At 38.4% G+C, this 22,735-nt stretch overlaps 3 protein-coding genes across 6 annotated transcripts in view; 2 read left to right on the plus strand and 1 right to left on the minus strand.

Annotated features, from left to right (window-relative positions):
- Nucleotides 1-22,735, plus strand: part of LOC126382225 (tRNA (adenine(58)-N(1))-methyltransferase non-catalytic subunit TRM6) — a 460,488-nt gene that overhangs the window by 182,533 nt on the left and 255,220 nt on the right. The window contains exon 3 of one of the 3 annotated variants that reach the window (XM_050032008.1): nt 6,093-6,107. The exons of the other annotated variants lie outside the window; for them this stretch is intronic. The gene's annotated coding sequence lies outside the window, so the exon portion shown is untranslated. Of the gene's footprint in view, nt 1-6,092; nt 6,108-22,735 lie in introns of those variants that run through there. 3 annotated transcript variants of the gene reach the window in all.
- The window catches only part of LOC126382227 (innexin shaking-B), a 196,873-nt gene that overhangs the window by 152,193 nt on the left and 21,945 nt on the right, over nt 1-22,735 (minus strand). The window lies entirely within an intron of this gene.
- LOC126382241 (uncharacterized) lies at nt 6,765-17,390 on the plus strand. The gene is made up of 5 exons (XM_050032048.1): nt 6,765-6,944; nt 12,561-12,715; nt 14,346-14,583; nt 16,256-16,375; nt 17,159-17,390. Exons 1-5 carry the CDS (start codon nt 6,882-6,884, stop codon nt 17,387-17,389), a joined length of 807 nt encoding a protein of 268 aa, XP_049888005.1. The 5' UTR covers nt 6,765-6,881; the 3' UTR covers nt 17,390.

Below are 22,735 nucleotides of genomic sequence, written 5' to 3' on the forward strand. Positions count from 1 at the left end.
ACCCTCAGGCCTTTTGTCTTAAACGTTGTACCGGGTGAGAGCCTTCAGCGCTCCCCATTTGTCCGGCCAAGTAGTTAATGCCATCTGCGGCAAAACTACAATAAGTCACGTCAAAAAAAAAAGTAGTGATAGGCACTAGGCGGCCAGCAATTATTGAGTAACATTTCAACTGGAAATACATTAAAATATAAATAGTTTTACTTTTATTTATTTATTTTTTTATGGCACCATCCCGCAACCAAGTTGTTTGTTTCCTTTTGGTGGTTGCCTGGAAGAAATCTGGAGAGCTCTAGAGCAATAAGGCCGCCCAAATTGTACTATATTCTGATGTATAAGCTACATTATTGTAAAGTTCCATTAAAATCCATTTAAGTAGTAGTTTTTGCGTGAAAGAGTAACAAACGTAAAATGAAACATTTTTATTTAGTCTTTTTTTATTTTGATGTTAATTTTCTCGGGGCATAAAACTCCCTAGATCCGTATCTGGCGCAACATAGCAAATACGGAGTGTCACAATCCTTTTACTGTGCGCGTAAAACATAGATTTATTGGCAATCGACGCGAGGGATATTCTGTATAGCAGTTATGCAAATACTAGTCGCGCCGCGCCGCAACGCTATATAGTCACGCCGCCGCTAACTATGCTAACTGCCTTGTCGCCGCGACTAAATAAAGTATTCATAAAGTTTTATTAATTTATCCTTTTTTTGCTTTTCGACGTAACTTATTCTTATTGTAGATTTACCGTAAATACCAATCACTACTTGGCCTGACAAATAGGGAGCGCTGAAGGCTCTCACCCAGTACAAAATTTAAGATAACAGCCCTGAGGGGGGTAGGGGGAGTAATTTATACTGTTCATAAATATAGCTCGTGACCAAACGGCTTAACGTGCCTTCCGAAGCACGAAGTCATCTTACATTTTCGGAAAATTAGTTGGTTCAGCCTGCATTGGCTTAGCCAAATAAAGGACATTCTCATGAAGTAATTTCTACAATGTCCCCATCGGGGAATCAAATCCGGACCTCCAGATCGTGAGCCCATCACTCTAACCACAAGACCATGGAAACTGCAATATAATTAAAGCACAATTTTAAACTTTCTTATTTTCACGGACTGAATATTAACTACGCACCGTCCTTAGGGATACTTACTTAGCTAATCTATTTAAAAGTTAGTGAAATTAAGATGGAAGAGGGGAGAAATATCGCGGATGTGATAATAATTATAATATTTTGAGAAACCCCCATCTATCATAACTGTGTTATTATGACAGTTTATCGCCATACTTGTTTGGAACATTCAGAATTAAAACACATAATAACCGCGTAAACCTAAAACAATGGAATATTCAGATTCAAATATTGTCATACATAATGCAGGGTGTTAGTGACAGGTGTCAAATATTTTTCCTATCAGACGACGCCCTGAGCCGAGGTTCGCGCCCAACTGGGCACCCTCAGGCCTGTTGTCTTAAACGTTGTACCGGGTGAGAGCCTTCAGCGCTCCCCATTTGTCCGGCCAAGTAGTTAATGCCATCTGCGGCAAATCTACAATAAGTCAGGTCAAAAAGAAATAAAAAAAAGTGACAGGTGATTGAGGCCATGATTCTGAGTTGATATCAAGTGGAAATTTCCGTCGTAAAAGCATGGAACTGAAAATAATTTAAAAAAAACACAAAAATTTTCATGAATATTCAGACTGAAAATTCCACTTGATATCAGCTCAGAACCATGGTCTGAACCATCCCTCAGTATTCGTTACGGTGTCACTAACACCCTGTATACCTAACATAAACAGCCTATATACGTCCTGCCACTGAGCGCAGGCCTCCCCTCAATTACCCGGAGGGGGTATGGAGCATACTCCAACACGCTGCTCCAGTGCGGGTTGCTGGAGGCATTTTGGCCTAGTAGGCCAGGGACCAACGGCTCAACGTGCTTTCTGAAGCACGGAATCATCTTGCTTTTTCGAATTAGATGATTTAGACTGCAATGTCCTAGCCGAATTAAATACTGTCTCAGAAAGTCATTTTCGATAGTGTCCCGATCTTGAATTGAACCCAGACCTCCAAACCGTTAGCCCAATTCTCTAACCACTAGACCACGGAGGTTGTTAACCACTAGACAAGTAAAGTGAATACGAGCACTAGGTAAATCTAAATTGCCCCTTCACTACATCACTATCTCCATACATTATCTGCAAAGAGCTTAACTACCCCCGAAAAGTAGAACGCCTCTTACGTAAATAGCTTTTAACATTTAATATTAAAACACACATTACTGTAACCGGATGATTATGCAAATATTACTGGCCGTTCAACCCTCGTTCTGAATGTAAAATTCAAAAAATAACGTTCTAAATACAGTCACTATGCGGCCAGTATTTTACTGAATACAAAATACACTGTTATGAAAAAGAAATAGAAAGAAATGAAATATTTTCGAACGCCACTTTTTATTTTTTAAAAGCCAACGTCGCCAAATATTCAGCCAGGATATTGCTGTTGCCTGTTCTCTTAAATTTTGTACCGGGTGAGCCCTCAGCGCTCCCCATTTGTCCGGCCTAGTAGTTAATGCCATTTGCAGCAAATGTACATTCTTCTTCTATCGTTTAGGTTGAGAGATGGATTACCAACCCCATGAACCCTGGTTTCAGGGTTATTATTGAGCCGCCTAAGCCCCTGACAATATGACTCATATAACGACTACGTACTTACATCAGTAAGTAGCAAATGTATATTAAAAAAAGCTGCCAAGTGCGAGTCGGACTCGCCCATGAAGGGTTCCGTAGCAGCAAGTAACATAATATAAAGTTCGATGTTTTAATGTAAATTGCGGTTTATGATTTATGACGTATTAAAAAAACTACTTAATAAATCTCGTTCAAACCAATTTTCGGTGGATGTTTGCATGGTAACGTATATCATCATATTAGTTTTGTTTTAGTTTTATAATTTTCTTATTTTAGAAGTTACAGGGCGAGACACATTTTACCAATTTGAAAGAATCTCTCGCGCAAACTATTCAGTTTAGAAAAAAAATATGTTGAAATCTCAATATATTATTTTTGAAGACCTATCCATAGATAACCCACACGTAATTGGGATTGATAAAAAAAAATGAATTTCAGTTCTAAGTATAGGCAAACCCCTAAAATTGCTTTTTTTATTTTTGTGTGAAAACATTAATGCGGTTCACAGAATACATTTACTTACCAAGTTTCAACAGTATAGCACTTACAGTTTCGGAAAAAGTGGCTGAGATATACGGAAGAACAGACGGACCGACGGATAGACAGACATGACGAATCCATAAGGGTTCCGTTTCTGTCATTTGGCTATGGAACCCTAAAAAAGAGGATATTGCAAACTTTAGTGTTCGTTGGACGCCTATAAAAATATGACGAATAAAGGCACACGAGACGAATGAAATTATGAACATATCTTCTGCTGGAACAGTTTGTATCTTTAGGGGACCATGATTGCTTCAGTCCCCTTCCTATAATACGTTCTGCTTAAGATATGAAAATTAAGTAATATGTACTTCCCTATTCCGCCCCATCTAATATACTTGAAATGTTATCTGTTTGTTTATACGACAGATTGACGTTTGCCATATGTATTTCGTTTTATACGGAGTACGAAAATGAGTACCACTGGAGACATTCCATCACACGCTATAAGGAATGTCTGCGCCGAGAATATTGGTCTTTATTACGAATTCTAACGGCCTCTGTGGTCTAGTGGTTGAGCTTTGGTCTCACGATCCGGAAGCCCCGGGTTCAAATCCCGGTGGGGACATATCACAAAAATCTCTTTATGATCCCTAGTTTGGTTAGAACATTACAGGCTGATTACCTGATTGTCCGAAAGTAAGACGATCCGTGCTTCGGAAGGCACGTTAAGCTGTTGGTCCCGGTTATTACTTACTGATGTAAGTATGTGGCTCAATAGTAACCCTGACACCAGGGTTAATGAGGTTGGTAATCCACCTCACAACTCACACAATAGAAGAAGAAGTGGAAAAACCTTCAAAATAACTTTCTGTCACTTTAGACATGAAAGTCTCAAGATTGATGAAGAGTAAAGAAACAGCTGATTAAAGCTAAGCTGCTGGTTAAGCTAGTTAGTTATGTGTAACTGTGTTAGTCAAAACTGAAGAAGTATAGTTTAAAACCCGACGACTGAATACTCTCTGCCTCAATAGATCTACAATGCAGTCCACGAATTAAGACGAAAGCACAAGTCATTAGGGGGACTTAAACAAGTTTAACAGCTATAAATCCGTAGACAGCTGGAATCTGCCGTTCTCACCGAGTTATCCGCCAGTGCATCGCCACAATAAAATCTTTACTACTCCAGTTAATTATCCCATAAACAACGGAGCGACTTGTGAATATTTTGACAAGGTCTGATTCCTTACGGCGCGAATCCGTGATGGGAATACGTAACTTACGTTAAAGTACGTGTCATAGTTAGTTAATGATTATTTAGAAGATATGAATGCATGGGATTAACTGTCTGAGAACTGATATTAGGCAGCTAAATTACTCAATTGTAATTGTATACGTAATATTTTTATTTTTTTAAAGATCGTCTAGGGCCCTGTGCCGAGGTTTTTCTTGCAGCTTCTTTTCCCCGGCTATACAGGTTGTAAGAAGCAGCAGTAGTTTTAGGCGGATGAGACGTTCGTTATGTATAAATTGACGATTCAAAGTGTAACTATGTTACTTACTGAATAAAGATATTTCTGAATTTGAATTTGTCACGGGTTTGAATCCCGGCTCGGACAAACGTCAACGAGAGATGAGTTTGTTTTTATAATGTGGAACCACATAGTTCTTTTTTTATTTATTATCTATGCAAACATACGGGGTGTAAGTGACATCGTAACGGATACTGAGAGGGATAATTCAGCTCATTACTCTGAGTTAATATCAAGTGGAATTTTCCGTCGCAAAGGTATAGAATTGAAAAATTTATTAATATAAAAAAAATTGCGACGGATAATTCCACTTGATATTAACTCAGAATCATGGTCTGAATCATCCCCCTTAGTATTCGTTACGATGTCACTAACACCCTGTAAGTATATTTACAAAAAAGTGTCACAAAACTCGAGAAAGGTTTGTACGTTCAAATTATATCAAAACTTAGGTACCAACATTCAAAAAATTAAAATGAACAATGTCGATACAGAATAACCCTGCGTTTGTTTTTACTTTTTTAATGGTATTACAAACGTTTTATTCGCTGGACAGGCGCAGGGACGTATTTAGGGTGTTTTATGTGTCCCAATTATGAAATTAAATTGTCGTTTTAATTTAATGTAGAGTTTCTATTATTAGTATTTTATATTATTTTTTATTTAATGTTGTACTTACACATTTTATTTCATAATATTATAAAATTAAATTTGAAATAATAAAATAACTTATTTATTTATAATTAAATTATTAATATAATATTTCTTTGCTGATCATTTTTTTATAATACAGGTGGTGTCTCCGCTTAGATGTTTTTTTTTTAATTAATTACTTATCTATTTATGAATTGACTCTTTAGTGTCTAAATATAAGTTTTTGTCAATGATTTAATTTTATTATCTGGTTTACAAATAAAGTAATTGTTACTTACCAATTAAGTATGGCTTTTATTCTTTAAACTAGAAAACTACGTGTTCGACGTGTACCCGCAATAGAGCAGCGTGGTGGAGTATACTCCATACCCCCTCCGGTTGATTGAGGGGTAGCCTGTGTTTAGCAGTGGGACGTATATAGGCTGTTTATGTTATGTTATAATAACTATATAATAACCTAGAAAACACAAACCTACCAGCCTCTACCCGCAGTGGAGCAGTGTGGTGAAGTATGCTTCATACTCCGGTTGATTCAAGGAAAACCTTTATCCAGCAGTTAGGACGTATACATAGGCTATTAATGTTATGTGGCTTCTTCTATCGTGTGGGCATGAATTTTCTTATTAAGTTTTTCTAATTTTGTTATTAAATTTTACACGTGTATTATAATAAACAGCTGGGTTATATAATTTTGTACTTAATTACCTAATTTTATAATATTTAGTTATATAATGGCCCCGATTCCTGCAGACACCGCCTAATTTTATTTTAAGTTATATCCGTCATTTTCATATCCGTCGAAAAGGAAAGGGACGGATGATTCACAATTCTTAATTTTAGGAAGAATGAGTAAATGAATGAATAACCCGGGCGAATCAAAAGGTACGTCGCTGGTATGCAATCCGTTTGACGTGCTGTCTACTTAACTGTGTCGGGTTATTGACTGATGTAAAATTTTTAGACGGCTGTTTTAGATTTGTGCTTAAAATTGATGTGGGTTCCATAAATTTTATGCTTGTCGATTACCCGTCCCTTTTCTTTTCGGCGGATAAGAAAATGACAGATATAACTTAAAATAAAATAAGATGGTATTTACAGGAATTAGCACCATTAGCTTATAATATTATTATAATAAGGCACCTCGTGTCGCCTCTTTTATATTTCAGAGCCCTTGCAGGGCGTCACATGTACCTTCTTACTATGTTCCACCTTAATTTATGTTTGTGACATGCAATAAATGAATATGAATTATACTGTGTTATATAGATAACAAATCGTAAACGCAAGTAGCGCCCCACCACACCTGGCGCCTCTCCGGCTCTGGGCGCCACATTTTAAAAGTTGTTCAAAGTGACGTCACCCAAATACATTTTTAACCAAAACTGGCTGCGTTGCGGGCAAAATTCCCCGCTGTATATTCCCAGCAAATTCGTTAGGTATTCTCTGTGTTCTGTCCAAAGATACGTTTTAGTGTTAAAATAAAATGAGTATAGGCAGTTAAAGTGAATATTGTAGCTCGCAATGGGTGTGCACGAAATGTACTTTTTGGTTTGCGCCGTGGGAATAGTAGCTGCGAATCCGGAGGTACGATAGCACAATAGTATAATTGATATCGCCCTGTTTCCGACTCCATTTTGAATTTGTAAAACAAAATTTCCAGGCATCAAAAGGCTGGGAAAATATGAACAGGAATAAAAAAGACATTCTCGTTATTTAAGCTCCGGCCAAGTAGTTAATGCCATCTGCGGCAAATCTACAATAAGTCACGTCAAAAAAAAAAAAATCGTTATTTAAGAGCCGTGGTAGCCCAGTTGTCGATGTCGCAAGTTCGAATCCTGTCACAGACCTAAATCCATCTTCTATCGTGTGTGTTGTCAGGTGGAGTACCAATCTCATCAACCCTGGTTTCAGGGTTACTATTGAGCCGCCAAAGGCTCCTGACATGACTCATATAACGACTACCTACTTACATCAATAAGTAGTAACCGGGACCAACGGCCTAAATCAAGGATTTTTAAACTCATGTTTGGATCTTTAAATGTTTATCACGTGTTCAGCCGTGAACTAAAACAAACCACATTCCGAAATGCGTATCGAAGGTTTATGACCTAACCTGCATCGGGCTGGTTTTCCCTTTGCGCGTTGGAAGGCTCTTGTCGGTGTAGCATTTTCGAATCCAGTCTATCAATCAAAGGCCAATTCCTTGACTTCCCTATAAGACACGACGTCAACTTTTTCTTTAATCTGTTCTATGTAAGCTCTTCTTGGTCTTTTCCTTCCTCTCTTTCCTTCTATGATGTTGGAAGGTTAGACAAGCAGAAAAAAAAGCTTCTGTAAAAACCGGATCTGTCAAATCTTTAGGTAAAAGTGAGCGAATCCCGTGAAAAGCGGGATATCGATTGGGAGATAGATATTCGTTATTTAACAGTTCGTGTCGGGTTTTGTGAATGGATTTTCTCGTGAATTTCAAGCATCGAGTTCACTCCAGGCCTGATCTGACCAATAAAACTGGTAAAGAGTGCGCGCTATGCGAAAAAAAATCACTTCGTATTTTAGTGGGGTCTTGTTTCTTTTGTAACTAGAGTTCGGACTGGACTTTGCTAAGTCCAGAACGAACAAAGGCAAAAGAAAATCGATAGGTTTTACACAGAGCATTTTTGAAAGTTTCGCTATGTTTGTAGTGCCTTTACGTGCACGGTGAACATGCAAAGCAAACCCGTAACCGCCTATCAATTTTTGTTTTGCGAAACAAAAGTTGATGGGCACTTATACCACCTATGCACCTATACAGGGTGTTAGTGACCGTAACGAAAACTTTGAGGGATGATTCAGACCATGATTCTGAGTTGATACCAAGTAAAATTAGCCCTCGCAAAAATGTAGAATAGAAAAAAAAACACACTAAAATTTTCATGAATTTTCCGACAAGTTATTCCACTTGATATCAACTCAGAATTATGGTCTGAATCTTCTCCCTTAGTATTCGTTGAGATGTCACTAACACGCTGTATAGGTAACTTTCATATTTCGCCATAAGATTGAATGCATGCATGCAACGACACCTAAACTGCCCGTAATCCCTACCGCTGTTTTTACTTTTTTAATATTTTATATTCACCGTGTAATATATAGCCGTGTAATAACAGCCTCCGTGGTCTAGTGGTTAGAGCGTTAGGCTCACGATCTGGAGGTCCGGGTTCGATTCCCGATGGGGACATTGTCGAAATCACTTTGTGAGACTGTCCTTTGTTTGGTAAGAACTTTTCAGGCTTGAAACACCTGATTGTCCGAAAAAGTAAGATGATTCCGTGCTTCGGAGGGCACGTTAAGCCGTTGGTCCCGGCTATTAGCCGTAAAAACACCTCTACCAACCCGCATTGGAGCAGCGTGGTGGAGTATGCTCCATACCCCCTCCGGTTGATTGAGGGGATACCTGTGCCCAGCAGTGGGACGTATATAGGCTGTTTGTGTATTCGCCGTGTATTATCATCATGTTTAAATTCATATTCAATCATTTATTTCCAACTATGTTTCCATTTAGTTAGTAACAATTAAAAACTCCGACTGACGACCTCCGTGGTCCAGTGGTTGAGCGTTGGGCTCACGATCCTGAAGTCCCGGGTTCGAATCCCAGTGGGGACATATCACAAAAACACTTTGTGATCCCTAGTTTGGTAAGGAAATTACAGGCTGATCACCTGATTGACCAAAAAGTAAGATGATCCGTGCTTCGGAAGGCACGTTAAGCTGTTGGTCCCGGTTACTGCTTACTGATGTAAGTTAGTAGTCGTTACATGAGTCATGTCAGGAGCCTTTGGCGGTCAGGCTCAATAATAACTTTGACACCAGGGTTGATGAGGTTGGTAATTCACCTTACAACCCATACGATAGAAGAAGAATTAAAAACTTATCTAATGTTAGTAACGGAAATAGAATTAAAAAAAAAAAACAAAACACGGAAAAATATAAAAAAAAGCAGTCCAACAGTGGCGCATCTACTTAGTCCGTGAAGTAAAAGACACTATGCTGTCCAATTATACTCAATTTCCGGACGTTCCAAGCCTATTAAATGGTAAAAAATCTGTTAAAACTTAAAAGGCAGTATGTTGAGTGCTGGAGCCCTGGCAATAATCCAAATGGATACGCTCCTCGGTAACGGCGGGACATGCATAGCTCGCTCAGATTTTTACTTATCCTACCGACTAGTACTGGCGCGAATAAAATGTGTTGCAAGTTTTATTTCAAAAAAAAAAAAATGAATACTTAAATTTTGTATTTTTTTATAGCACTCATCCGTGCTTAGGGAAACTGACAAAGAGAAAATTTAAATAATATAAAATCAAAAATTAAAAAAAAAAACAAAAAAAAAAATAAATAAAAACTAAAAAAGTTTAAATTTAAACTTTTAATCAAATCAATTAATCAATTTATTTATTTTAAATCTGAGAATCAAGAATTTAAATCGAAAAAAATTCTGAATCGGGCGGGTCTTGAAGCCGCAGCTCTTGTCAAGCCGGGACAAGCGTGTTAACCATTACACCACCGGCTAACACGCTCGTCACGCAGATTTTTTTTCGATTTAAATTTTCTTTTTGTACATACATACATAAACTCACGCCTATTTCCCACCGGGGTAAGCAGACTATAGAATTCCAGAAGTTAATGACAAATTGCCAGACATCGATATTTTTAACGATTCTCCGCGATGCTACAAAAGTAAAGTGCTAAAACTTTTTGGTTGTCGTTATAAGCGGTAAACAGTACATACATTTATATTTTGTTAAAATTGTTCATAAAAAATGTGTTAATATATATTTATAGTTTATATAGTTTAGTATTAATATAGTTTGTTTCTTTTCATTTACGGTGAATGCTGTGTACGCATGTAATTGGCAAACATATATACCAAGTCTTTCTATTTATAATACTGTCTGTACAAGTTCCATATGTATTGCTGTATGTGTACCTAAATAAATAAATTCCATTTTGCTTCAATCCTGACACATTTCTCCTGCTTCCTCCACATTCATCAATCGCTTCATACACGCACGCCATTTCAGAGTAGATCGTACTAAACCTTTTCTAAGGACACCCTTCCCCTCTCCCCTTCCTTTCCTTTCCTTTTTCCTTTTCTTTTTGTAAAAAGTAAAATGTTTGCGACCAACGGCTTAACGTGCCTTCCGAAGCACGGATCGTCTTACTTTCGGACAATCAGGTGATTAGCCTGTAGGCCTAACCAAACTAGGGATCACAAAGTGATTTTTGTGATATATCTCCACCGGGATTCGAACCCGGGACCTCCGAATTGTGAGCCCAACAATTCATGTTGGGATTATAGATATTTTTTGCCTGGTTAATGGCAATAGCTCCTTATTCATGGGACTTTAACATTGCTGGCGAGGAGTAGGTGTGTTAATGTACACTTCTGCCTACGTCTTTAGGAATATAGGCGTGATGTTTTGTTGATGTTCAACAAATACAAAACATAATAAACACACATTATACAAATTGTATAATTCCATAGAGGTTGCATGAATTATCTGTGGAAACTCTTTTGTTGTTAAGCTACTTAGTGGTGCTAATTCCTGCAGACGCCATCTAATTTTATTTTAAGTTATACCTGTCATTTTCTTATTCACCGAAAAGGAAAGGGACGGATGATTAACAGCTCTTAATTTTAAAAAGAATGAGTAAATGAATGAATAACCCGGGCGAATCCAAAAGGTATCTCGCTGGTATGAAAACGTTAGACGTGTGCTGTTCACATAATTCTGTCGAGTTATTGGCCAGTGTAAAATTTTTAGACGGTTGTTTTAGATTTGTGCTTAAAATTGACGTGGGTTCCATAAATTTTATGCTTGTCGATTACCCGTCCCTTTCCTTTTCGGCGGATAAGAAAATGACAGATATAACTTAAAATAAAATTAGAATAGATTTAAATTTTAAATAAAATAAATAAATACATAAAATTAAATGTCAGTTATCCCAAGTCTCCGTTTTTGCAATAAGACAGAGTCACTTACGACTCTGTCCGCGCCAGTACTATAACTACGCACTCCAAGATATTGTACTCCCTTAAGGGAACTATGATCTATTTGAGAGCCAAACTGGTGTGGATTCCGAATACTAATTCACACGAGGAATGATATATAAAGATCAATACACACGTTGGTAGGGCTGGCAGAGGAAGGAGGTACATTGACCAAATTGGAGATGTCCTTTTATGCATTCATTTCAAATTTCGCGTGGGTTTTTTGGCAGGAACGGGAACGGGACAGTTGCAGTTTTTCAATGAATAATCTAAATAATTAATACGAAGTGATGTTTTGTGGTTAATGATCGCATTAAGTTAGTCGGCAAACATTCGCGATAGTGTTATTATATCGGAATATTCGATAAACAAAGTGTTCCTATCTATTTTCGCTTCGTGCCAGCAAGCCGCTTCATAACTTGAAAGTTTATGCGGACTCCGAGGGTGGGGGCTTAGGTTTTATCATTCATCGTCATCACCTTTCATCATTCATTATCAAGAGAAAAAAAATACATAAGACATGGCTGTATGGGCATAGTGCCCTTTGCCTTGCCCTTCGGGGAAAACCAAAACAAAAAAAGTCTCTGTTTAACTTGGCGGGAAATAGGCGTGCCCCTCTGATGGGCGTTTTTTTATGACGTGACTTATTGTAGACTAGCTTTTGCCCGCGACTTCGTCCGCGTGGCGTGTTATAAAAGAGAGATCTTTTTGTGCGTGGGAGTGCATATCAAATTTCAAGCATCTAACTTATGATTTTTTCATACAAATGTTTCTTCCCGCTAACTCCAGTTTCTTTGGGAATTTTGCAATATCCTGTTGCAACTAAGCTTTATGTTAACTAAGGTACCTGTATGCCAAACTTCAAGCGTCTAACTTAAGCGGTTTAGATTTTTCATACAAAAGGATTTTCCCGCTAATTCCAGTTCTCGTGAGAATTCCGGGAATTCCTTTCTTAGTGCAACTCTACGGTATCTAAGCTACGTCCCTTCCAAATTTCAAGTGCCTACGTTTAGTCGTTTAGGCTGTGCGTTGATATGTCAGTCAGTCAGTTTCTCCTTTTATATATTTAGATTTGTCGCATATGCAAATCGTGCATGTTGGAATGTTCTAGCACATAAACGTATCTGTTCTGTATCTACTTGGCCGGCACTAATGTGACTGTGTTGCAGCAAATGTACCAAGAGAACAGGCTGATAGCGAAGTCGATAGTGGAGGCGCTGCAGGACTCCAAGTATGAAGACGAGCTGCTCTTCGACCTCAAGAAGGAGAACCAGGTCTACATCAATCGCACCATGTCGTTGATCATCAAGTATATCGTCAAACGGTAAGCTATTGGTGAACTGATTTCTCCCTGTATATTTAGTCCTCAAAATAAAGATTACGATACGATATAACGCTGAAGTGGGCCTGACACGGTCCTAGTATATTACGGTGTACAGTCATGAGCAATATCATGTACCCACTTTAGAACCCTGTCGCACTAACATATTTGACATTTAGTGAGACTTACAGTTCAATTTGTCAAAAAAGTTAATGTGACATGGTACCAAAGTGTACACATATTAATGCTCGTGACCGTACTTTAATACTTGGTGCAAGGTTGTCTTCTGAACATATAAGTGGAGTATGTGTGGAGTGCATAGGTAGGGACAAAAACTGCTTAGATGCGGGTAGCTGAACCCCGGGGGAGATAGCTGCCTCAGCAGAGGTTAATTTTGCTTGAACGCCAAGATAACTCAAGCGAATGTGTGGCCAGCCTCTCAGAAAATGAACAAGTTTTTCTTTTTTAGTATAGTAATTACACCCCGCTGTCCCGCACCAAATTGTAATAATGTTTCCTTTCCACTAGTTGCCTGGAAGAAATTGCTGCTTAGCAATAAGGCCGCCAGATTGTACTGTATCTATCATCATCTGTGTAAATTTGTTTTGTGTGTTGTGTGCAATAAAGTATATTTGTATTGTTGATAGCTGATAAGGAGGGACTTTTATGAGCATCCATCTATTAATGTACCCTTTTCAAAAGCAAATAAAGAGTATTTCTATTTCTATTTCTTGTATTGTAATTATTATAAGTATTATTGTATACGTAGAGGGATTTTCCAGGCTACGGTCATCGAAAACAGTATACATATATGGCGTTGTACGGCCACGAGCATTAATATGTATGCACTTTGACACCATGTCACATTAACTTTTTTGACAAATTGAACTGTAAGTCTCACTAAATGTCAAATATGTTAGTGCGACAGAGTCCTAAAGTGGGTACATTATATTGCTCATGACTGTACAGGTTTAACGTAATAATTACCTATTTCCTCATTACTCGGGTACATAATTATTCCAAAATACAATGTATTTTGTAATGTTTCACTTTATCTTACTTTTATATTAATATTATATTCAATGTTCCTTAAGAACTCTGAACTTAATTGCCTTGTAAAAAGAAAGTTACTACCTACATAAGCGGTAAATGTTGTAATAATTAAGAATGGCGGTGGAGGAGCAGATCTTGTTGTCAGAGGTGTTTTTGCACTTACTAGCAGGCTCCAACCCGTATAATTGTTAATGAAGGTAATTTTAAACGAAATAAAGTTTATTTTACTTTAATGGGAGAAGCATATTCAAGGTGTTATAGTGACACCGTAACAAATACTGAGGAGGATGATTCGGACCATGATTCTTGAGTCAATATCAAGTGATTTTTAATACGAAATTAATAAAAAAAAAATATTAATTATTTCTTTCTTTTTAAATAAATAATTATTAATTATTTCATTAATTTTTATTTTATTGCTATTTAGCAATAAGGCCGCCTATTGTACTTATGTTTTTATTCGTATGTTTATGTCGTTTGTTAATGTCGTTGTGCAATAAAGTATTATTGATTGATTGATTGAAAATTCTTATAAACCGACCATAAACTAACACATAACATTTCTCGTAATCTTTTGCAGAGAGGTGGACAACTATCGTGCGCGGCGCACCGACGCGATCAGCCGTCGCATCTACTCAGCACTCATCATGAAGCTGATAGACATTGCTAAGGACCTACCGCGGAACACGACCGCCGCGGCCCGGATAGACACGGCGCACAGATACTACATGTCCGTGGAGTCGCGCGACATGCACGACAAGATGGCCGACGTGCAGGTGTTCCATGCGTGTGCGCGCCTCTACGACATCATGTTCACTGTGAGTTGAGGTTATAATTTATTAGGTTTCCGCCTACGATGACGTCATTACAATACAATACAATACAAAAACTCTTTATTGCACTTGAATCACATTAAAAAACATTAGTATTATAATTAAATTGATAGTACAACAGGCGGCCTTATTGCTAAGGTAGCAATCTCTTCCAGGCAACCTTTAGGTATAGGATATGAATTTAATGAAAAATGTAGCGGAATAGACAGTGCAAAAAAAGCGGGATAGTCATTGTCGTGGATTTTGTGGTAAGCTCGCTAAATTCGTCAGGGAAAGGTACTCATGTCCTTTTCCTAGGTTTTGTTCTAAGTATCTACGTCTGTGCCATCCGCTCGCGCTGTCTTAGTACGTTGCACGCACGTTCGAGTTATTCCCGAAAAGCGGGACTGAGCCTGTCCCGTGCGGGACATTAAATTTTGATTTAAAAATCGGGACGTCCCGCCAAATTCGGGACGTCTGGCAATGCTGATCTACATATATGTGCCAATTTCCATACAAATCGGTCTAGTAGTTTTGACGTGAAAAACTCATTTCTTGGCTAAAACAGAGTTAAGTTCTTTTATTATCATCTGTGGTTTAGAAATTTTCTTTGAGACATGTCATTTTTGAGGACGTATTGTTTCATGGCTTGATTTCGGATGATAAATAAAAAAAGATAAATTGATTTGATTTGACATTCACTATTTGACCGCACTAGTGGGGTTCGCTGAAGCTGGGGCTGGAGCTGCTCAAAGAGCTAAATAATTACGAGCCTAAGGCTCTTTCGTGCAATAATTTGAAGGAAACTACCATATAGTGTCAGGTAACATGAATCCGACAGAATATCTTTCAAAACCTACCAACATCGTATCCGTATATTGACCCAAACATCACAGTAAACGACAGAAAGTGAATCGTTTAAACTTAACCTTGACATAGAAGGCTTTAATTGGATTGCCATCTAATTAACCCAGTAAGGCTTCAGCCAAAATACCCGCGATACAGTATTACACTGAATAACACATTATACGATTACAACGCTGCGGCATAGTCTGGCATAGAGCACGGAACCAGACGCTCGATAACTCTAGAAGCGACAGCACCCACATTTCTGAGAAATACATTTTCGGAGGTATGTGACCTAACCTGTGTTGGGCTGGTTTTCACTTCTGTATTGGGTTGGAAGGTTAGACAGGCAGTCGCTTCTGTAAAAAACCGCACCTGTCAAATCTTCAGGTAAGGTAAGCGGACCCTGTGAAAAACGGGATAATGCTAGGGAGATGATGAACTCTAGCAGCGACAGACAAACACACCTCACGTTGGTAATATTATAATGAGGTGAGCGATGTTGTTAGGCGGCAAAACAACTTTTTTTGACGTTACTTATTGTACGTAAGTTTTCAAACGAATGGGGAAAGCCTCAACCGAAAAAAATAATAGTATGTGTTTGGTCACTTGTATTTCCGGCCAAGTAATTAATGCCATATATCAGGCAGATATACAATAAGGCACGTCAAAAAAATATGACTTTATTGTAGGTTTGCCTTGTATGGCACTAAATACTTGGCTGGAGATATGTCTCTGAAGTAAGTTGTATCTGTCTCCACATTCGCTGAAGATTATTGTAACAATAATGGCAAGCTTGCAAATAATAATGGATTGACACCTTCGCTAACAGGCTCCTCGTATCCTGGCACAACTGGGCAAGTTGGACGACCTGACGCCGCGATCCCTGGTTAGGAAACTCTCCATGCTCGAGATTAAGCCTGTGCATCTTGGAGTAGCGCTGCTGATCCAGGTATCCGCCACCAGGATCCTTTTAAGGATCTTAAGATGTATTATGAGGAACCAGCCAAGTTCCAAATGTTCCCGTCTCAAGAATCACACCTGCAACCGATGGTAGGCAGAGATACTAAACACATACACTCCCACTTCTCACCACCTGTATTTTAGTACCACGTAATAGGAGGCAAGCCTAATGCCATTTACGGGCCACAAATGCTGGAAAGCACGTGATATCAATTATCTATGATCCAAACATGAATTCAAACTCATAAAGTCAAATTCTCTGAAGATCTGGCTGCGGAGCTGGAATTCGAAATGGCTGCAAGTCGCCTTTGATTACCTATGGCTCCTGCCTACCCTACAATACAATACAATACAAATACACTTTATTGCACCAAACTAAAAATAAATAATTACAAAAAGTCTCTTAATTAAGTACATGGCAAATGGCGGCCTTATCGCTTAAAGCGATTTCTTCCAGGCAACCATAAGGTGAGGTAAAATGTAAAAAATAATAATTGAAAGATTGCGGGTACAAACTATAAGTACAACTTATTACCAATAAAGTACAATTTCACCAATAAAATACATGCAAATAAATATATATAACATACAAATATAATATATACCTAACCTATATACATAACCTAACATATATACCTACTTATATAAATAGTACACACAAAATAATAATTACCCTATTACCCTATTAGGGATTACAGACCTGAAACTATTGGTTTCGTCTATCCCAATAGGAATACGGGCATGACTGTATCAAAACCTTTCACATTTCCAGTACCACCTTCGAAACACAGTGAACTTCGCCATCAAGTCAAAAGCCATCGACATCCTGGCAACGAAACCATCTGCCGTGGGTCCCCAGGTCATCGACATGCTGAAGGCTATAGCCACGAGGCTGCTGCCGGTCGCGGAGCTGCTGGACGTACACCTAGCGCACTCCAGCCCTGCCTTCAAGGACACCTGCCCGTCGACCTGGCTCGGCATCGTCAATAATAAACAGCCTTGAAGCAAACATCAGGTTAAAGTTTTTCTGTTACTCCCAAATCCCACCACATTTCGCATGATTATATCTAGCGGATCATGTAATTCTTAGAACATCAACTGCCAACTGTTTGACAAATCCATGAATCCTATTTGTTGCGAACTTCTCGCAGACCATTTTGCAGTTTTTAGGGTTCCGTAGCCAAATGGCAGAAACGTAATCATTATAGATTCGTCATGTCTGTCTGTCCGTCCGTATGTCACAGCCACTTTTTTCCGAAACTATAAGAACTATACTAATTAAAGCACATAATAACGGGTTCTTACCGCGTTTAAATGGGGATATGAGACTCCCGATATTTCGACACTGTTGCAAGTGCCATGATCACGGGATGACATATGAGAATATATGAAAAAAAATCAAAAAATTAAAAAAAAATAAAAAATTATGGATCTACCTATTCCACTCCAATCTCATCAGTCATCCCGTGATCATGGCACTTGCAACAGTGTCGAAATATCGGGAGTCTCATATCCCCATTTAAACGCGGTAAGAACCCGTTATTATGTGTTTTAATTATGATAATAACCGCGTAAACTTAAAACAATGTAAGAACTATACTGTTGAAACTTGGTAAGTAGATGTATTCTGTGAACCGCATTTTATATTATGTTACTTGCTGCTACTTCATAGGCGAGTCCGACTGGCACTTGGCCGCTTTTTTTAGATGTCTTTATATTTCCTTTTTTTGATAACGCTTTGAATTTTGAGTTTTTGTTTTTACCTACTTACGTCTACAGTTTAAACTTTCTCTCGGAAGCTAAGTATTTATTTATCATTTATCGTAATACAGTTCATATCTGAGCTATCACCGTAGCTGCCACTATCTGAATAATTGATTGATTTGATTTTTTTGATTTATACATCTTCATATCCTTCGGATCAGGTCAATGTTCGACACCAATCCTGATGTCAGATTTGTGCCGTCAGAGGCCTCTTAATTACGTCAACTTCTCTAACATAATAATCGTCTTCAGCATACTTTAGCCATAGAATAAGGAATACTACGTACTTTAGCTGAGCGTACTTTCTTAATTAAAAAGTAGCCTCGACTAATGCTATAAAGGTAAAATGGACTTCCGAAGCTTGGAAGTATCTTTCTAATCAGATAATGTTGCCTGCAATGTTCTTCTCAAGCCAAAGACAGTTTTAATATGATAATGTCCGTCACTTATCACTATCGACCCAATCACCTTGTGGCTCTGCCCACCTCAGTGGTAATGAGGGCGTGATTTTACGTTTGTAGGTAAATGGGACGCGTTAAAACATCCTGTATTCGCAGCGTAAGACCGATTTGTTGATGAGCGACTGCATGTAGCAGCGAATGCCTACTGACGGTCAATGTGTGATTTCTGTTTGCTACCTACTTGTTTTAAGCACCTCGGTGAATGGTAAAGATTTGTTTTGTGTAAGTTCTTTAAATGTAATAATGTGAAAGCGTGGCGAATGCCGAAGAAGAAGGCATCGAGACAAACCTGTTTAGGTTTAGCGATGTTTGTAAAACAATCTATGTGTAATTTATGAAGTGTTATAAACAAAAAAAAAAGGTTCGATTAATTCATTCAAATAGACTATAATCCTCTTAGACGACGCCCTGAGCCAAGGTTCGCGCGCAACTGAGCACCGTCGGGCCTGTTGTCTTAAATTTTGTACCGGGTGAGAACCCCCACCGGTCGCCATTAGTCCGGCTAAGTTAATACCATTTGCAGCAAATCTACTATACTTAAGTTAAATCACGTCACAAAAAAAGATAACGTCGGTGATTTGACAGGCCCGCTTTATTACAAAAGCGACTGCCTGACTGACCTTACAATCTGCGAAGTGAAAACCAGCCTAACACACGATGTTTTCTTTCACCGCTGAGCACGTGATAATCATTGATCCGTATATGAATTCGAAAAACAAATTCGTAAACCATAGGTTTAGGCCCGTGCTTCGAACCTAAGACCTTACAGTGAGAGTCAAGCGTTCTTGCAACTGGGCCATGCCTGTTTTATAACAGACTAGTCTCATCTCTCATATCACTTTAGCGTAACCATCAACTCTCACATTTAACTTTTGGAATCAGAGCAACCATTACAGCAACCTTGCATGCAACCAACAACCGGTGACGAATCCCAATTATTATTCGTACACCTGAGTGGTAGATCCCTTCATGATCCGGCCGCGAGATTTTATTAGACAACATTGGATTTATGAGCCATAAACCATACCGTACTGTAACGTTTGATGTAACTATCGGTTTGAGGCCATAACACGGGCGTGTTGAACAGTTACACTTTATTTTCAATTATAAAGAAGCAGCACTTGCGAGACTTTAGCTTCCGGAGTTTTGTGTACTATTCATGTAAACTGCTTCTCCGTTGTCCAAGGGTTGATTCGATTCCCTAATAAAAAAAAAATAAGCAGTCGATCGGGGCTAATATTTACTATAACAAATATGTAGTCAGAAGCCTGGCGATTCAATAATAACCGTGATAACACATACACTCAAGTGAACTTCACACCGGGATAAGCAGAGACTATGGAATTACATTTGCTTCGATCCTGACACTCTCTCTCTAACCGTGACAACAGGGTTGATAAAGCCGGTTATTGAAATCACAACCCACGAGAAGAAGATTTATACTTCCGGTACACACCCCGGACACTTTCATACAAAAGAACCTCGTTTTACACAGACGTTATTGTACACGCGCATCTGTGTGTGTGACGTCTGACGCCCATACGATTGAAGGCTAAAGTAACACCGTGAGGCCTAGCGCTGAGAGGTCTAACTCGGTACAATATTTAAAACAACAGGCCTGAGGGTGCCCAGTTGGGCACGAAGCCCGGCTCAGGGCGTCGTCTGAGAGGAAAAATATTTGAAAGAATCAATCGACCCTAGTGAATCAATAGCGATAAGCGCTGAATGAGGGAAATCGTCGACTCGGCATCAGGGTTCTAAAGTGTTTGTTGTCGCGAGCTAATTGGCCGTCTCTACGGCTAGAGTAATCGGGTTGTCGGGATCGCATATACGTCCTTCAGGCGCCGACTCTTTTCAGTACCGTCCCTAAGCGGAATGTATTCAGAAGCCGCAACTACCAGGGGATTTGGGTGGTGCGGAGCAGAATCGATTATCGATCCCAGTGAATCAATAGCGATAAGCGGTGAATGAGGGAAATCGTCAACCACGTCTGCGGGGTCGGTATCACTGTTCTGAAGTGTTTGTTATGTTGTTGTGTTTGTTGTTTGTTGCGAGCTAATTGGTCGACTCATGGCTAGAGTAATCGGGTCGTCGGGATCGTATATTACGTCCTTCAGGCGGCGATACTTTTCAGTACCGTCCCTAAGCGGGATGTGTTCGGAAGCCGCAACTACCAGGAGATTAGGGTGGTGCGGAGCAGAATCTAAAAAACGTTTTGAAGCTAGCAATACCGGAAAAAATGTTTTACTCTTATGAGCGCAATCCCAAGTTCAGCAAGTTTGAAGGATAGAGATTCACTAGCTTCACCCCTAGCGTAAGTTTTTTTTTATTTCAAACCTGTTACTTAACTAATGAAATCCCATAGCCTCTTTTACACCTGGTGGGAAATAGGCAAGTTTATGTATGTATTTATTACTAAACATAGTGACAACTGGGCCCGCTGCCCGCTACGTCAGTGGCCCGCCCCAAACCCGATTATAATGTAAGCGCGTGCGCAGCGCATTGTGCGCGATTTATGATCGCAGGTTACGGCCTACGGTTATTTTTATAAAAACATCGTTCGTTTCACATAAAACATCCCATTTCTACCGGCTGTCAAAGTCTATCCTGTGAAATATATGTAAATCAAATAAATCTTAATAATTACTAGTATGAAATATTTTAATCCTCTAGATTTACGAGTCTTATTATACATATTTAATTCTTTGATCTCTCGCGCTGAAATATGCGAAAGTATTAAACAAATAGTTTACTTTTTATGTAGAATAACTCTTTTTTTTTAAAAACTTTATACAGGATGTTCAGGCTATAAATTATTATAATGTATTTCATATATTGCACCTCTTTTTATTCTCCCGCAGCTATTCTTATACTACCTCTGGGTTGGCTGGAAGAGAACTCTCTTAGAGATAAGTCCTCCCTTGTAAACGTCCATTTCATGTTTGTGATGTAACGAGTTGTTAAGTGCGATAAAGTATATATAAAAGAATATATTGAATATAAAAAAATAATAAAAATATATAAAAAAATATATAAATTTAATGGACAAATGTCTGAAAATAAAATAAATAATAATAATAATTAATAAAATTATATATTAATTAATTATTATTTGTATGTCGTTGCCATATCTCGGACCTTTTTTATTATTTAATTTAATTTAAAAATATATAAATTTTGAATATATTGTTGTTGTCGTATCAACAGTGGCTGCAAGTTGTCTTTGATTACTTGTGGCTCTGCCCACCCCATTAGGGATTACGGGCGTGAGTTTATGTATGTATGTATGTATATTGATGTTAGTGACTTCGTAAATATTACTGAGGAGGATGATTCTGCGTTGATATCAAGTGGAACTTTCCTTCGCCATAGAATAAGGAATAATACTACGTATAGAACGGCAACTCTCCGCTCCCCACCAGCGTCCGAGCTAGGTTAACCTCACCCCCCTCGAACATAGTTTAGTTACACTTGAATCGTGAAGGTTGCGCGCGGACCACTGTTTTTATTTTTTTAATTTAGTTTATATGTTCGAATTTTGAAATTGGACGCCGATGTTCTTTAAATATTTAAATATTTATTTTTCATGGTGATTATTATTAATGATTATTAGCATGTTTTGATGAATAATCAAAACATGCTAATAATTTACAATAAAATTAAATCTAGGCTAAATGTAAAAATGATTTTAATGCAATTAATTAGTTTAGTGATATTTTAAGTCAAGTGTAAAGCCAATTATTTATATTGTGAACCTTCATTGTTCCTTTCTTGTTGTGATTTATGTAGTAAATAAATATTATTAATAACCATAAAAATAAAAGCATCTTTCGCATCTTAGTTATCATAAAAGCATCTTTCGTAAGTAGTACTACCTAGGTAAGTAAAGACGGTTAAATTAGGTATTGTAGTTGCCAGCCCTCAGACGTCACACACACAGTTGCGCGTGTTGATAATGTCAATGTGTACTGTCTGTGTAAAACGAGGTTGTTTGTATGAAGTGTCCAGGGTGTGCCGTCGCAAAACTATGAACTTCTTCTATCGTGTGGGTTGTGAGGTGGATTACCAACCCCATCAACCCTGGTGTCAGGGTTACTATAGAGCCGCCAAAGGCGGCATGAACA

The sequence above is a fragment of the Pectinophora gossypiella genome, chromosome 3 (assembly GCF_024362695.1).
Source record: "Pectinophora gossypiella chromosome 3, ilPecGoss1.1, whole genome shotgun sequence".
In the NCBI taxonomy this organism is placed as follows: Eukaryota; Metazoa; Arthropoda; class Insecta; order Lepidoptera; family Gelechiidae; genus Pectinophora; species Pectinophora gossypiella.

Coding starts and splice junctions, on each gene's coding strand:
- LOC126382241 (XM_050032048.1), top strand. CDS start 6,882: ATGGGTGTGCACGAAATGTACTTTTTGGTTTGCGCCGTGGGAATAGTA. Junction 6,945..12,560: donor TAGTAGCTGCGAATCCGGAG/GTACGATAGCAC, acceptor ACTGTGTTGCAG/CAAATGTACCAAGAGAACAG. Junction 12,716..14,345: donor ATCAAGTATATCGTCAAACG/GTAAGCTATTGG, acceptor AATCTTTTGCAG/AGAGGTGGACAACTATCGTG.